Source organism: Podarcis cretensis (genome assembly GCF_951804945.1).
Source record: "Podarcis cretensis genome assembly, chromosome: 7".
Classification (NCBI taxonomy): domain Eukaryota; kingdom Metazoa; phylum Chordata; class Lepidosauria; order Squamata; family Lacertidae; genus Podarcis; species Podarcis cretensis.
The window spans coordinates 61,477,883-61,495,398 of record NC_137176.1 but is presented as its reverse complement, the minus strand read 5'-3'; the positions used below and the strand labels follow the sequence as shown (position 1 = coordinate 61,495,398).

The 17,516-nt window shown below is 39.5% G+C and overlaps 1 protein-coding gene across 3 annotated transcripts in view; it reads right to left on the bottom strand.

Moving 5' to 3' along the window:
- Positions 1 to 1,618: 1,618 nt before the first annotated feature.
- CRISPLD1 (cysteine rich secretory protein LCCL domain containing 1) overlaps positions 1,619 to 17,516 on the bottom strand; it is a 28,710-nt gene continuing 12,812 nt past the window's right edge. For all 3 annotated transcript variants that reach the window (XM_079983132.1, XM_079983134.1, XM_079983133.1), the window contains exons 3-15: positions 16,143 to 16,261; positions 15,858 to 15,990; positions 15,112 to 15,227; positions 11,443 to 11,543; positions 9,869 to 10,021; positions 9,711 to 9,771; positions 9,541 to 9,607; positions 9,051 to 9,181; positions 7,450 to 7,493; positions 7,284 to 7,356; positions 6,507 to 6,582; positions 3,949 to 4,079; positions 1,619 to 2,314 (exon numbers count right to left, since the gene is read on the bottom strand). In XM_079983132.1, the coding sequence (XP_079839258.1) occupies positions 2,263 to 2,314; positions 3,949 to 4,079; positions 6,507 to 6,582; positions 7,284 to 7,356; positions 7,450 to 7,493; positions 9,051 to 9,181; positions 9,541 to 9,607; positions 9,711 to 9,771; positions 9,869 to 10,021; positions 11,443 to 11,543; positions 15,112 to 15,227; positions 15,858 to 15,990; positions 16,143 to 16,261 (1,257 nt within the window). In that variant the 3' untranslated portion in view covers positions 1,619 to 2,262. The remainder of the gene's footprint in view (positions 2,315 to 3,948; positions 4,080 to 6,506; positions 6,583 to 7,283; positions 7,357 to 7,449; positions 7,494 to 9,050; positions 9,182 to 9,540; positions 9,608 to 9,710; positions 9,772 to 9,868; positions 10,022 to 11,442; positions 11,544 to 15,111; positions 15,228 to 15,857; positions 15,991 to 16,142; positions 16,262 to 17,516) is intronic.

Sequence of the window (17,516 nt, the reverse complement as noted above, 5' to 3'; positions counted from 1 at the left end):
GACAGGGTGATCTTCAAATGGAGGACTCTTTCGAAGAGACCCCAGGTCTGCTTTAATCTCTATAATGAGCAAATGTGATATGCCAAAAACATATTTCTTTAGCATTATAAAAAGAATCACAATTTTACTGTCATTTCATTTAGTAGACTTTTTATTCAAAAAAAGTTTGCCTAACTACATGAGGTAGTACATGTAGCTGAACAAAATAATACTGTGATGCATGTATGAAGAATATCACTACCAATGGCATTTCAAAAGAAAGTCCACAACTATAAAGATAAAAAAATAACATAAAAAAACTATTTATCAGTTTTACAGTCTTACACAATACACTTTTCATAGAAAGCTTGATAATGTCACCATTATATAATTTCTCTAGTATACCACAATAGGTCAGATGTAATGCACAGGGCTATCTACCATAAATGAGATCAAATGAAATGGTGAAATAATGTGATAGTAATCTTTGGCACTGTCTCCCGCCCTGCAGGAATATGCATCAGATGAAGAAATTAAAAGTATTAGGGCCTATGTTACAAATTCCGTTATTCTGCAGTTTCACCATTTACCAGTACTATACAAGACAGTTTATGTAGTATGGGGTGTCAGTCTTACAAACAGCCTTGTGCATAGTGATAGCTCAGTTTGGTTGAGCACCTTAATCTCAGGGTCAGGTAAAAAGCTCTATGTTGGGTGAAAAGATTCCTGCATTGCAGGGGGTTGCAAGAAGGGTGACATTTGTGTTTCCTTAGAGCTTTTTGGTTTTGTGATTCTATGTCCATGATATTTCTGGAGGCTGATTTACTGGAGCCCAAATGAACTACGGTATTTTTCCGTGTATAAGACTAGGTTATTTTATTAAAATAGTATGCTAAAAACTTGGGGTCATCTAATACACGGATAGTGGAGAAGTGTGACGGGCGATTGGTAGCTGCCGTGAGCAAGATAATGTCTGCTGCATTTTGCAGGTGATTAGTGGGTGCTGCAAGGTCTGCTGGCTATTGGCTGCTGTGGCAATTGGGCATGTGATTGGTACTTGCTTTTGGCGAGTGTGCAGATGATTGGTGGCATCGTTGATATGCATGCGATTGGCTGTTGCATTCCTGAGGGTGAGCAAATTTCGGAAACCCCCTCCCCTACAAAAGCTCTACAAATCTGGACAATCCCCACCGAAAAAAGCTCAGCAACTGTGGGCAATCTCCCCCTCATTTTCTCTATTTGGAGTCTTACACATGGGGGCGTCTTATACACGGAAAAGTACAGATATAGTCTGTCTTAAACCCAGTTCTAAGGGTTTACTCAAATGTCAGTTTCACCAATGCTTGACATGACTGTAGGATTTAAAACTCTTAATTTTTAACAGGAGTGGTGGGGCAGTGCTTATGGGACTGGGACAGGGTGACAGAGAGGTGAAAGGTCCTTGTGTGCACCTGTGAGAGTGCTAGATTGACTCTGCCAGCGTACTCATGCAGACTCATCTAGGTGAGCTGCAGTGATGCCGATGCCAGAAAGCCAGTGTCCCCCCCCCCACCCCCACACAGGGGCTGCTACTGGCTTTTAACCCAACTTTTACATATCATTATGTAAACAACTGCTTGTACCAAGCTGGTGGCAAAAACAAGACAGTTATTATATTTAAAAAAATATACTGCTCTCAACTAGGATTCGTTTTAACTGGCATTTTAAAAAGTTGGATCAAAACAGAAAAGTGTAAAAATGGCAAAATATCTCATTCTTGTGACTTTGTGTGTTTCTGCAATAATATATGTTCACCTTGCTTTAGGGAATTAGTTATTTTTTCCAATTTTAAGCAATGAAAAATGATATATACAGTGGATATAAGATCTATCATAGATATACCTTTACAGTTAATGTTAGTGGCATACATAAAACACCATAATAATAATAATAATAATGTATTCAGTTTTGTTTTGTTTTTAAATTGTGGAACATTTATGAGCTTCAAACGAATTGCATAGGAATAAATGCTAAGAAAATATAGCAATATTTAACACAGGATTCAAAACAAGTTATTTATCATCATAGTTTTTCATATGCATTTTCCCATGTTTAACTTTACAGATTTTCCCCATTAAGATTTACATGCAGTTAAACCGCTTTTCAGTCAGAAAACAGTAAATATATTCTGTACAACAATATTACATCTTTATACAAACTTGAGGAAGGAAATTAGATGGCATTTTCTTTCTCTTCTTCCAAGCACTGTATTTAGCTTTTGTTTTTACAGTTTACTTGTTACCTTCAAACCACAGCAAACACTCTGAATGCCTTGCCTCCTGGAGGATTCTGTAAACTACAGAAGGGGAAAAGTAGTAACATTTCATATAGGTTAGTTTGTGTTTTAAGATCTCAATCTTACCAAGCACTTATTCTAGAGATAAATCTACCCATACATTTAAGCCATCTGCAGAAGCCCTGGTTCTCCCACCATCAGATGTGCAAATAGACATGCAGAAATTTCTATCTGTATTTCCATCTGTACTTCCAAATGCTCAATACTGTCTGCTGAAGTTCTCAATAAGTGTTCTCAATAAGTTCTCAATAAGTGCAACCCTCCCAGAAAAACAACAACACACTAGGCCAATCTTGTGTTCAAGGTTATTACAGACCCATGCTTGACAGCATGTAAAATTATGATACAATTCAATAGCTTAGAGCTATCAAAACAACTACTAGGATCAGAAATCCTGACACACATTTTATGACATGAGCAGAGTAGGCCTCTTTGACATATCCTGAGCCCAGCTAGCTCATGCCAGGTGGGGTTGCAGATTTTGTCATTATATTTACTATTTACCAAACAAGGCTGGCATAGCAGAGAGAAGAAAGATTGGATCCCTTGGGAAATCCACAAGGCACTGGTCCAGCTCATTTAGGGGCCTCCTACTGGAGGAGGAGGAGTTTGGATTTGATATCCCGCTTTATCACTACTCTAAGGAGTCTCAAAGTGGCTAACAACCTCCTTTCCCTTCCTCCCCCACGACTAACACTCTGTGAGGTGGGTGAGGCTGAGAGACTTCAGAGAAGTGTGACTAGCCCCAAGGTCACCCAGCAGCTGCATGTGGAGGAGCGGAGACACGAACCCGGTTCACCAGATTACGAGTCTACTGCTCTTAACCACTACACCACACTGGCTTCTGCCCACAGAGCCGGAGCCTCCCCACCAGTAGATTCCTCTCCAGCAATGAAATCCAATGGATAGGCAATTGCACACTATCCTAACCACCACCACCATTCAAGCCATCTACACTAGGGAATTGGGATAGTTCTATCATTCTCTTTTGCAATTTTGCAAATTTAGTAAAACTTATTTTGTTGTTTATTTCCACATGCCACCAAATATATCTTCTCTATACCTCTACACATCATATATATATAGTCTAAAGAAGGTGATTATTTAGAGTGCACAGCTATTGCCCGTCTGATTTGGGGAGGTGGGGGTTGAACTCCTCCTGTGTAAAAAGAACTTAGCTACCTACACTAAATAATTAGGGCACAATACAAAGTGAAACACTTCTGCTTTTAAATGCCAACTCTATCACTGAATTAAATGAGATTTCACATGCTTAATGTTGACAGGACTTTGCTGATAAATTGTGGATATAAACGTGTATACCTAGGCAGAAGCAAACCTGAAAATACTGAAGAAACTCAATGCAACTTTCTTATCAGCTACTATGGTATTTGCTACTGGTTCAACAACAAAAGAGTTGTTTTTATTCATAAGCAGCTTTTAGGGTTATGATTTGAGCTTACGGGAAACAGGCAGCTGCTTCTCCCTGGCAATTGCCATTGTTATACAACTCACGTCTGGTTAATTAGCATTAAGTAGAACACAACTATTCCAGGATTAATGTAGGATTGCAAAGAATGGCAGGTGTGTGCATGTAGATAGTAAACACTGGTCTTCAAAGTCACACTCTGTACCTTTCTGAAAAAATCCCATTTTGAAATGAAGCAGTATACATCCTTCTTTTATCCACTGGCATAACGTCAACAAAGCCTCCTTCATTCCGAATCACTCCAGCATGTATAGCTGTCCGACAGATACTAGATGCCTAAGAAAATTAAAATAGAAGGGTTTTTTAAAAAATGAAAAATTTCAAATCAAGTGACGAAACTTTTATCTCTCTCTCTCTTTTGTGGTTTATGTAGCACCAGGGTATTCACCATCATTTTCGTTGGGGAAAATGTAGTTTTAATAAAGACGAAATGACCATGCATTGGTAGCTATGAAAGGTCCTGGGTAACTCATAGTCTGCATTTAACACACTTTACTAAGCAATTATATATATATATATTGGCCATAGTCTTACTGGGTTGCAGTACAGCCCCATGCATAAATAAGACTGTCTAAAGTACTTTAAAAGTTAGCATGAACATTTCATATAGTATTACAAGGCCTCGCTTTATTGCTGTGCTGTGAACCCTTTGGCATTCATCAGCATTTAACAGGTCACAGAATCTGAATACCGAGCTGCTTAATCATTTTCCTTCTTTCGCTACTCAGCAAAATTCCAGATACTTACAACAGCATAGAATCAGTCTGCAAAGGCATGTTAAACACTTATAAAAGGATCTTTCAAGCCTTTATTTACATAGATATTTATTATTGATGACAGATGGAATTCCAGGGAATTTTACCTATTCTGCTGTAGAAAGTTATCAATGTGCTCTCAAACATATGAGGAGAGATGTGTGTATATAATTCAAATGTCAATCAGATTGTCAGCATAGTTGAAATCGCCCTGTACTATTGTACACGACTGCAGTCACCAGCATATATATTGTAGAAGGGCATGATCACATTTCTGGCTTTCATCATTTCTTGACAAGTACTGAATAAACCAATCTTGCCAGAGTATTTTCTAACAAACAAGTGATGGTAAAAGCATTAAAAGTGAGCCACCGAAACATGAATTTGGCAGCAACCATTTCTAGCTTATAAGACTGCTAGTTGTGCCTCATTCCTTCCCCAACATGATAACCTCAGGATAGTTTGGTCTACAACTTCTATCATATTGGCTGGAGCTGATGGAAGCTGTAATCCAAAACATCTGGAGGGTACTGCGTAGTGATATAGCCAGTCACTACTGAGACTCCTGTTCCAGTGACACCTATGCTGGCTTGGTCATGTCCACAGAATGGAAGATGGGAAGATCCCCAATGACGTTCTCTACAGGGAGCTGGCTTCCAGCACCAGGCCAACTCAATGTTCAAAGATGTCTGCAAACATGACATGTAACATCAACCCCACCATGTGGGAATCCCTTGCAGACAACTGCAGTGCCTGGAGACAGGCAGTTACGTCATGTATCCATAGCAACGACCAGAGTAAAATAATAATAATAATAATAATAATAATAATAATAATAATAATAATAATAATTTATTATTTATACCCCACCCATCTGGCTTCCAACAAAATATTAAAATACAATAGTCTATTAAACATTAAAAGCTTCCCTAAACAGGGCTGCCTTCAGATGTCTTCTAAAAGTCTGGTAGTTGTTTTTTTCTTTGACATCTAGTGGGAGGGTGTTCTACAGGGCGGGTGCCACTACCGAGAAGGCCCTCTGCCTGGTTCCCTGTAACTTGGCTTCTTGCAGCGAGGGAACCAACAGAAGGCCCTTGGCACTGGACCGCAGTGTCCGGGCAGAACAATGGGGGTGGAGATGCTCCTTCAGGTATACTGGACCAAGGCCATTTAGGGCTTTAAAGGTCAGAAATAATGGCTGGGAGGAGTACAGAGAGAAGAAACGTCATGGTGCATCTGCAGCAGCACAGCTGGACACCTTCATCTGCCCTGGCTGCAACAAAACATGTCTCTTCCACTTCAGTCTCTAGAGCCACACCAGGTGGTGTAACCTTCCAACAGTTTGGCTCTGCCCCCAAAGGCGCACTCCCCCATTGTCTCCTGAAGGAGACGATGCCAACAGCAACTAAGACATGTAAGTGTATGAATGGAGCCACAGTCAGCTGAGGAGAACAGCCAGTCAGTGAAATCTTTCCTGCTTTGGCTTTTCTTAGTCTGCTTGTGTTGTGTGGTCTACTTTCTGTTTGCAGTTCAACATTCCTCTTGACAATTTCAGATCTTTCCTAGCACAAAATATGTATTGCGGCCATGTGGCATCCTGAAATAGGTTTTAATTGTTAGGGTTTACCACATGGATACAGTATGTGTAAAAGTATCCTGTGACTGGAAAGAAACTGAATATATCTGAACTGTATGTATCTATACTGGTTCACAATTGGTTCAAGTGGCTAAAACAGACAACAAGCAGCTTTGTAAACATAGTGTCTGTTTGCACTAAAAAATTAAATCAGAGAATCATTGTATATCAATGGATCTAAACTGGAAATGAAGCCACATATTTTTAATGATTCAATTCCCAACCTGCTAAGCTAGTATAAATAAATAATAAATAATTGTATAAATGCAATTATTTTACACTCCAGATTTAGAAATATGTTATCTCACTTACATCAGAATAAATTCTTGATCCTATCACTCGAGCATAATGTGGATTTGCCTGCATGCAATTGTGAGGACAATAGAGCCTTGAAAATCGAAAATAAAATAAAAACATAGACAATTATAACTTTTTCACATGTAAAGTACAAATTTTCGATCATTTCATCCAATGAAAAGCACACTTAATGGAACAGTTTTATGTTCATGCATTGCTTTGTTCTATTATTTTTCCTGTTCTCTTGGTCATATGGGCTTTTAACACTATGGACTGCTTGAAGATTTCCCAACGATTCTGGCTTTGCCTTCAGTTCATAGTACTTGTACATGCTTCAGTGTACACACAGAACTCACTGTGTGAATGGAGAAGCACATTTTTATGAATGGGGGCTCAGAGAGTTCCACCTATGTATCAACTACAGATCAATCTGACTTAGTCAACATAAGGAGTGGTTGTGGTGAGCAAATGGCCAAATCCAAAGCCCTGCCAGACTCCTTTTCCTTTCTTTCCTTTTCCCTTTCCATTTCTCCCCATAAAAAATGTTTTAATGGGAAGGAAAATAAATATGCCTGTTTCAGGATTGGCATAGTGGCCCCCATCTGCACCCTCAGTGTATGAACGTATATTCATAAGGTTCAGTATAATGTCAGCAGCCTGAAGTTCAGTATATAAGGAAGTCTAATGACTCTAATATTTCTAGTTCAACATCACCATATGGTTTGTAATAGCTTTTCCCCTGCATTGTGATAGGAATGGCAATTAAACAACAGACATATTTAAATAGCTTACCTTGGGCAATGTGTGGCTGGCTTGTAAAATGGGCATAATTGTTCCACAGTTGTTTCACAAGTGATAGCTTGCACTGAAATTTTAAAAAGCATACTCAAATAAATGTTAATAGATGACATATACATTAATGAATGAGTAATGCTGTATTATATAAATTAATGCTAACCTGGCACTTTAGAGACTGTGAAGGAATTCGCAGACTGGTATTTGCTACAATAAAAACAGAAACGTAGCTATTATTACCAACACCCATATATTTGCTTTATGTATGCTCTCCAAAGTGATGTACAATGAAATCATAAAACAATTGCCGCAAACATTTTTAATAACTGAGCAAAAGGAGCACAAATTAATTGGAAAATGGAACAAAAATATGTTGTTTGAATACTTCTACAACTGTGTAGAAATCCACTCTGCAAGCATCTTTCTAACTTATAGTGTAGTGTTATACATGTCTTCTCTGAAGCAGATTTCATTAACTTCAATGCATCTCATTCCCAAGCTTGAATAAGAATGCAGCTTTAGGTCTCTACATAAATAAATAAATTCAATGAGGCTGCATAAATATGTATTTAAGTGCTAAACATTTAAGAGCATCCAACACAAAGTCAAGTGATTGATTTAAACCTGCTGGAGGATCCTTTACTGTGTTGATTCAGCCTAAAGTTCCACTGACTGAACAAGAGATGGCAAAAATTATAATGCAGAAATTTTGGGGAGATGAATGGAGTGACAGCCAGGTTACTTCAAAAGACCAGAGGATTTCAGAAAGACTGAGATGACTACTGAAGTAATTTTCTGATTAGTATTCAAGGTTCATAGATACTATGTTATCTTACAACATAACAGTAAACAGTGACAAGTATTATATGGTAAAACAAAATCTCTGCTCAGGATATATATTTTTATTTCACAACATTTAAAAACTTGATTATAAAAGCAGCTTTATATAGCAGAAAAACAGGATTTACATTGGTTTTGATTTTTTAAAATATATATATATATAAATTACGCGGGTGGTGCTGTGGGTAAAACCTCAGTGCCTAGGACTTGCCGATCGTATGGTCGGCGGTTCGAATCCCCGCAGCAGGGTGAGCTCTCATCGTTCAGTCCTAGCTCCTGCCCACCTAGCAGTTCGAAAGCACTCTTAAGTGCAAATAGATAAATAGGGACCGCTTTATAGTGGGAAGGTAAACGGCATTTCCGTGTGCTGCGCTGGTGCTGGCTCGCCAGCTGCAGCTTGGTCACGCTGGCCACGTGACCCAGAAGTGTCTTCGGACGGCGCCGGCTCACAGCCTCTATAGCAAGATGAGCACGCAACCCTAGAGTCGGACACGACTGGCCTGTATGGGCAGGGGTACCTTTACCTTTACCTTTATATATATAAATATGCTTAGGTAAAGGTAAAGGTATCCCTGACCGTTAGGTCCAGCCATGGACGATTCTGGGGTTGCGGCGCTCATCTCACTCTATAGGCCAAGGGAGCTGGCGTTTGTCCGCAGACAGCTTCCAGGTCAGGTGGCCAGCATGACTAAGCCGCTTCTGGTGAAACCAGAGCAGTTTACCTTCCTGCCGGAGTGGTACCTATTTATCTACTTGCACTTTGGGCGTCCTTTTGAACTGCTAGGTTGGCAGGAGCTGGGACCAAACAATGGGAGCTCACCCTGTCACGGGGCGCCACCCGTGTCCCATGCTTATAGGCTAATATATTAAAAACCTGAGATTTACCTACAACATTTGTGGCTGAATATTTGTATTTTTACTCACCCAATTGACTGAACTCCATTTCTATAGGATTTAATGAAATAATTTCTTCTTCCTTGCCTGGTAACATCAACCCAGCCACCATCATTATCTAGGATGCCATAATGTATTGCAGCTCTGCAAATGCTTGATTGCTATGATAGAAAAACACAGAAACAGAAATTAAGATCCATACCCAAACAATTATTTCCCCCATGACGTTTCCAAAAGGAGAAGCACCTCTATTCCAAAGCAAACTCTTGTATTTTTCTTATATTCTGGCACACTGCAAGTCAGTCATCAATTAGTCATTTTCAGTTTTATGCTATTAAAGATAATGAGTAAAGTCTCACCAAACAGTTATCCTCAGATATTTCTATCAATTTTAGCTTGCTTTTCACCCAGTTCTGTTTACATAATGTTTTGTCAATGATAGTGTGCATTAGCTAACCTCCTAGATAAAAAAAATGTAATCAAATGGTGCTACAGTGAGTGTTAATTATAATATTTTTACCATGTCATAATGTACACTTCCAACTACTTTGGCACTGCTGTCCAAACAGCCAGCAGGACATTCATACCTAGGGAGGAAAACAGTTTGATCTGAGAATAATGGCAAAAACAATCAAATTTAAAAATGCATGTAATCCCATGGATTCTGGATAAACTGGAAGGATGCTCTACCTATTACAAGTTGTTCCTTTGCACTGGTCCCTTAGCCGTACTTCACAGGAAACAATTTGAGCTGGGGGAGAAAGTGGCCATTATTATTTCAGTGTCCCAAAGTGTTAGAAAAATCCAACAACCAAATGAAACCGATGATAAAGATGAAATTGACTTACACATTTGTAGTTTGCTTATGACTTCATTTCTGTCACCGTCATCAGATGCTGCATGTGACCTTAATCGGTTTTGTGATGAATCCTGAACATGTGACTGCTGCCGTTCAATCTCATTGGTTTCCATCTCTGGAGAGTAACGTCTTTCTGAACCTTCTGTTATAGCAAACAAATGGAACAAATGCCATTTTTTAAACAACAGTCAATTCCTGTGAATCAGAAATGGAATAGCAAGTATGCCTTGTAACTGGCCACCAGGAAGCCAAAGCAATCTGATGGAGGTCTACTTGGAAGTAAGTCCCACTGTATGGAGCTTGTGTGCAGCTTAGTACTAAATGCAGCTTAGTACTTAGAACCTCCAGGCCCTGCTGGGAGTAAATATTTCTCACTACAATTAATGGGACTTGAAAATGTTTAATACTGGCTGGCTTGTGATAATTGTTTTTACTATCATGTCACTAAGTGAAGGTTACAAACAAAAGTAAATGTATTAGGATGCAAAGCTGCTGACACAATGAGAGATTATCCTCTTCAATCTGGAGATAATGAAGATGCATTGAGAGGCAGCATCACAGGTACAGGCTTTTCCTCAATATACGGTACGTGGTTCATTATAATGTCTGTAGAGAGCCAGTTTATAGTAGTGAGGGGTAGAGAGCCTATGGCCCTTTAGATGTTGTTGGACTCCAACTTCCATTGACCCCAGCCAATGGCCAGGTATGATGGGAATTGTTGTCCAAATACATCTGGAGGGCTATAGCTTCTCCATGCCTGCTCTATGGACTCAGGAAGCTTGCAAAGGCAACATTCCAGATTACACAGAAAAAACTCTATTCAAGCACAGTTCTACGCAGGGAAGACCTTTACTTACATTCTAATAAGTACATGTTGGTCAGCACTTCAATTATAGTGGTACCTGGTTTACAACCATAATCTGTTCCGGAGGTCTGTTTGTAAACCAAAACAGGTTGTAACCCAAGGCACACTTTCGCCAATGGGGCTTCCCCAAAAATTTTGTTTGTAATAAAAAAAAAAAATGAGTTGTAATCCAAAAAAATGTTGCAAACTGGAACACACACTTCCAGGTTTGACGTGTTCGTAATCCAAAAGGTATGCAAACCAAGACATATGCAAACCAAGGTACCACTGTATGCTACATTTGATCCCCAGATAGAAAGTGTGGAAATGCCTTGTGTTGTGTTCAGAAGGTTCTGAATTAGGATAAATTTAGGCTGCAATTCAATGTTTGCTGACTTGAAAGTAAGCCCAGTAGGATTCACTTCTGAATAGAAATATATAGGTTTGCACTGTTAATGAATTCATTGCATGATTTTTGGTCTTTCTTAAAAGATGGAATGATATAGGTGTCGATTTGCAAAAGCTTTTTGGTACAAATTGTTAAAGCCAAATATTCATTATGTTTTTCTGACCATCAAAGTCAGTTCATGTGGGGTAAAAAATACAAATAAGCCTTTGACCAACACATAGAATTCCCATGGAATCAAATGATCCCTTCCCTTTCCCTTGGATACCAAGAAAAGTGGCAGCAGATACAATTTAATTTGCTGAATACACACCTTTATAACAAAGATTTTCTCTGCAGCCTCCTCCAAAACTAGGTGGACATGCAGAACATGGGCGACCATGCTTGTACGGTGCATGCCCCCACCAATTACCCCTAGGGGAGAAATGCTATTTAGTGAAATATATTCATGATATTTTGTTTTGCACAGTTTAAAAGGTCTATCACTGACCTAGTAAGGACACAGGCACTTGTGTCTGTGAAACTTCCTCTCACCCAACTGGGGCGGTTGGTTCACCTGGACTGCTTTTTCGGGGGCACAAGTCATACCTCCTAGATGGTGCTGTAAGAGTGGCACAGCTATAGCTATGGCGACATGCCATAAATGGTAGATTTGCTTCCAAAGCATTACCCTAAATAGCCTGGGGGCAGGGAGGGCAGAGACATGTATTCTCTGGCCTTAATAAGCTTTTGATATAGTATTTTATTGAGCTGCAGGCACAATTAATGCATTTGGTAAGTAGGACAACGTGATCTATAGCTGCAACATATATAGCTAATCCCCAGAAACATGCTCAGAAGATTATCCTTCCTGCTGGTAGAGCCAAAGGTACAGAAGAAATTGCTTGATTTCACAAATGAGGGCTGAGATTGATAAGTGGCCAAACTGAGGGGTATTTTTATTTTTCCTAATGAGAACAGAAGAGAGTATACATTGGGGTACATACTCTTTGTATGTGTTTTATGCAGGCTTCCTGCCCAGAAAGCTATGTGGGTACAGCGTTGTGTGGGATCTTTTTCCTTCTCTTTGTGTGTGCTGTGTTCTGAAATGCTGATCATGAGCCACACAAGGGAGACTCAAACTTTTGCTTGGAAGGATCATTGGTGACTCACAATAGTGGTGTTGATTCTGCCTATGTGAGTGCCAATGGCCCTTGTGGAAAGGGAGCATTGGGGTGTAATTTTCCAAGTTGTGCAGCAACTCAGGGGAGAGTGCTGTGGGTCTGCTCCTGGGATCTGAATTCATTGGCTCCCTCCAAGTCTGTCATGCAAGCGCCTGTCTGGCACAGCTCCTCATTAGCATATTTTGGTGGTGTTTCCATGTGTCTGGGAGGGAGAAGTGGTGTTTGCTATTTTTCTCCTTATGGGAACTTTATGGTTGTCCCTCCACTCCTTTGGGTACAGTACGTGACTATCATTCTGCCAGCACAGTAGTGCCATATCTCCCTCCCCTCCCAAACCAAAAAAATTTGGAGTATAGGTCTGCTCTGCCCATGCTGTTCCAAAGCCAAGGAAGAATGTAGCCGAGTGCAGCCTTATTTAACACCATGCAAAATTACCATAATGCAGGTGAACTGCTGCCAATCAAATCCCCTCTAATCATCTGTTGTAAAATGAGCAGATTGTGTATATAAATGGAGCTGGCAGATTTTCGAGAATGCTTGGAATGTTGTAATTTTGGACTAAAACAGATTTAGGTTAGAGCTTGCAAAATTCAAAACGTGTTACCATTGCACTGGGTCAAAGCTCCACTAGAAACAATGCAACACATTACAGAAACTCAAAACAGAAAATTCAGTCTGATTTTTCTCTGTTACCTAATAGATTAAATGTTCCTTTTGTCTGTGGACAGACAATGGGTGACTTACAGTGAACTTCTGGGTTGTACAGGGAGGGGGGGACCCAAACTGAAATCAACGGAATACTTAAGGAGCCAAGTTACAGATGTTGCAATATCACCAGGTATATGACATGTTTAAATTAGATAGAAAGAATGTATTTCTGGACCAAAGCTCACAATTTGAAAAAGAACTCTTACAAAATAAGGATAAACTTCTGTCTAAAATGCATAATTTTTTATAAGAATGGGAAACAAAAGACGAGCAAGGTAAGGCTCCAATGACACACTGGGCAATAGATATAGGACACAATATAGATCTTAACCTCTGGGAGAAGCTTTGGAAAAGTGATCTGGAATTTACTGAATGTTATTCATTGAAATTGGGTGGTGCTGTGGGTTAAACCACAGAGCCTAGGACTTGCCGATCAGAAGGTTGGCGGTTCGAATCCCCGTGACGGGGTGAGCTCCCGTTGTTCTGTCCCAGCTCCTGCTAACCTAGCATTTCAAAAGCACGTCAAAGTGCAAGTAGATAAATAGGTACCACTCCAGCGGGAAGGTAAACGGTGTTTCCGTGCGCTGCTCTGGTTCGCCAGAAGCGGCTTAGTCATGCTGGCCACATGACCCGGAAGCTGTACGCCGGCTCCCTCGGCCAATAAAGCGAGATGAGCGCTGCAACCCCAGAGTCAGTCACGACTGGACCTAACAGTCAGGGGTCCCTTTACCTTTACCTTTATTCATTGAAAGAGAATTATTTGAAAATGCTTGTTAGCAGGGCCCTGTTAGAGGGGTTTATGCTGGGAGTCACTGACCGTGAGTGCTTGGTGTATGGTCAAACTCCCAGAACTGGAAGGGGGCAGCTGCGTAAACACATGTTTTGCAGTGTCCCCCATAATTCCTGTCTGTCCCTTCTTAGCCTCAGACCACAGTTGGGGGCTGAGATGGATACACGCCCAATGCCTAAGCCAAGGTTTCCCACATCTGAAATTTAATAAAGTTGTGACCTAATTTTAATCCCATAACTATGCTGTGTTGTGTCTTATTTATCCGGGCCTGGCTCCTGGGGATGAGGGGTCTGCGACTGGGCATGCAAAAGGTTATTTATGTACGCAACAACTGCAGCCTGTGTTTTGTTAGCCCCAAACTGGAAAGTGAACGAGCTCCCAACTAAAGAGAATTGGCAACTTAAGTTGATAGAATATGCAGAACTTGCACATTTAACATAGAGAATAAGAGAGCAAGAAGAACATACATTTTAAAAAGAGTGGAAAACATTTATTGAAAATAACTGTATACAGCTGAAAATGCTGGCAGCACTAAGATAAATTCAACAGAGTAAATAATTTTTGATGGATGTAAAAGTGGAAAACTGATGTGAATGGTTATAGCAAAATATGCAGGAATGTGTGATACATAAAATGAACCATGGAAGGAGAAGAAGGGAAGTCATTGGATATTTTAAAGTTTGTAAAATGTTTATTTTGAAATGTAAAATTGAAAGCTTAATTAAAAAAGTTCCTTTGTCCTTTCGAAATAAACACAGGTGTCAAGGTTTAATTATGTGTAACAGGCACATTTTCTGGGACCAGCTTCCATGCGGCTGGGGTAATATTTTAAAGATCCAACCACATGGGGAGTGGCTGATATATTTATAAATGTAACAGACACCCCACCCCCACACTAAAAGAAAAGAAACCTTAGGGATTGGGAATATGGAACAGAAACATGATGGTGGGGAGAGCGGGGTGTTAAATTGTCACAAACCCATGTGTACCTTATGAGATTAAAAAGCAGCTTGTGTGGGGAAATAATAAAGCAGACCCACCTCTGTCATTTCTATAGTCCAGGAATGACTACTAATCTTTGGTCCTGCAGATGTTAGATTATAACACCCATCATTCCTAACCATTTGGCCTTTGGCTGGGGCAAATCTGGGGCTGAACATCTGGTCCAAGAACATCTGGTGGGCCACGGGTTCCAACCCTCCCAAAGTAACCCTCCCAATAGCTTTTCTGTATTTTAAAAAATGGCACTGGGGTTCTTTTATACCTATCTCTGTGTACCAATGTACCATAGCTAACTTCTTAATCTGTCATATATACTTACTTGGGAGAATAATTGCACACCAGGTAAATGGCTTTTGGCCATATCTGTCCCCAGACATTCATGTTATGGCACAAATTAACTGCACAACCTATTCTGCTACTTGTGGCCCATACCACCTATTGGACAAAACGAAAGAAAGACAGTTAAAAGCCTGACTCAAATCAAAACAAATGAATATTATAATACTATCCAGAAAACTTTTTTAAAAATATATATACAGGCAGTACTGCAGTCATAGAGAGAGAAGAAAAATTAATATAGTTAAAGTTCAACACACTGAATAGTCGAGGAAAGTATATATACTGCAGATCTCTTGCTAGGATGAGTGGATTCTGACGGGATTCCACTTATTTACATCATCTATTGATCTCAATAAAATAAAACAGTTATTATCTTTGATCATGCATAAAAATGCAATTATTTTGCTCTTAAAAGCAGAATGGATATATAATATATAATATTAAGTGTCACTTTAAACAAAACTTGCTTAAAATGAATTCTGAATGTTTCATTACTAAATTCTATACTTGTCTCTTTAAACTGAATTCATGACACACTGGGCCAGTTCACATGTCAAGGTAAACCACAGTTAATGGCTTACCATGAATAAGCCAATTTTGCCTGCTTTTCCCATATGTGAGTGGAAGAAAAGAAACACAATCCCTGGCTTAGTGTTATATCCAAAGCAAAAACTTCTCAAATTGATTACATCACTGTTGATATTGGGAAGAATAATGCATACCCACCTGTGTATAATGGGTACATACAGGACCAGAACATCTATAAGGGCAATAAGGGTTGCATTCTTGAGGATAAGGATAGCTGAAGTCTCTCACTTCATCATACCATGCTTGGACATGAAATGTTAGAGGTCTATATCTACAAAAAAGGAACAAAACAAAACTCAAAAATAATTCAAACAGCCGCTGCAGTTATCAACAGAGACAATGTTTATACGAAATTTTAAAGGAAAACATGTGGGGGCTTTTTTACACTGTGTGAAATCATTTGCAAAATATAATTATTCATACCTTCCCCAGTGTGCTCCCAAGTTCTGTCCAATGGATGGAAGAAGACTTGCAGGACCGTGTTCCCAAAGACATGTCTCAGCCCAGGATTGTGCTGATCTCTCCAGCTCTACATCCCATGTCTATATTTGAGGAAGTGGGGAGAGAAGGAAAAATGCAATTGTTTGAAAGTGTTTTAAGCTTATGAAAAGGGACATTTTGTGATGCACATGAACAAACAACCTATGACACCACTTATCCCAGTGAAATAGGACTTCATTTGGCAATACTTATGGCATAAGTCTTTGATTGACTGATTGGTATGAATCATGCCCCCTTCACCCGACCTTGCTTAACAAGACAATGTTCATTCTTTTCATTTATTGCCCCCTATGCCTCCCCCTCTGCTTTGTACTTACTTTGGTTTTCTACAAATCCATTCCAATGATTGCTTTTTTATTACTCAAGTTGCACAATCTAGAACATTATGTGTCATAAGCAGCAAAAAAAAAAGAGTTCTTGATCGTATTTATCCTACAAAGACGTAGGAAACAAGCAAGACTTTGGAATGAAAAGTTCATTCTTGTAATCAAGGCCTAAACTGAGACACCTGAATGGAAAGCCACAAGATATCCTTCATACATTTTTCCAGATATGTCTTGGATCCCCTGAAGATTCGATATTTTCACAATAATCTGTCTTTGGACTCATGAATTGGTTGCCAGATTCCAAATTGCAAGGAAGTTAGTTTACTTATATCATAAAGATTATTTCAACTATCAAGCATCTAAATTGTTAATACCACATTTGTTGTCATTAGCTTTTTCCCACTTTGCTAACCTGAGAAGCAGATTGTACTGAAATTAGTGGTATCACTAGAATTCATAATTAGTTAGTCCATATGTCAAATCGGACACTGACTTTGACCCAGTGAAATGATAAGGTTTTTGTAATTTAAACTAGTGATTTTTACAAATTCAAGAAATTTGATGCTTCAACAAATTGTACAATGCTCTTCTAAAGCAGAGATTCTGAATCTGTGACCCTCCAGATACTGCTGGACTCCAACTCCCTTTTGTTCCAGCAAGCACAATTCATTATCAGGAGTGATGGGAGTTGTAGTCTATCAACACCTGATGAGCTACAGATCCCCCTTCACTGTTCTACATACTTTTTTTGGAGATGTTTCTACTTTGGTAATAATTAATGTATCCTATAGCAACCACCTGGCAGAAAGCCCCATTGGACTTAATGGGGCATACTTCTGAGTGGACATATATAGAGAATCCCACTGGTAATCTTCCTATAGTATATTCCAGCAAGTAAGGCAATGCTTGTGGTCAAGTGGGATTTTTAGCGGGAATCCATTTTCTGCAGTGAATAATGAAGTACAACTGT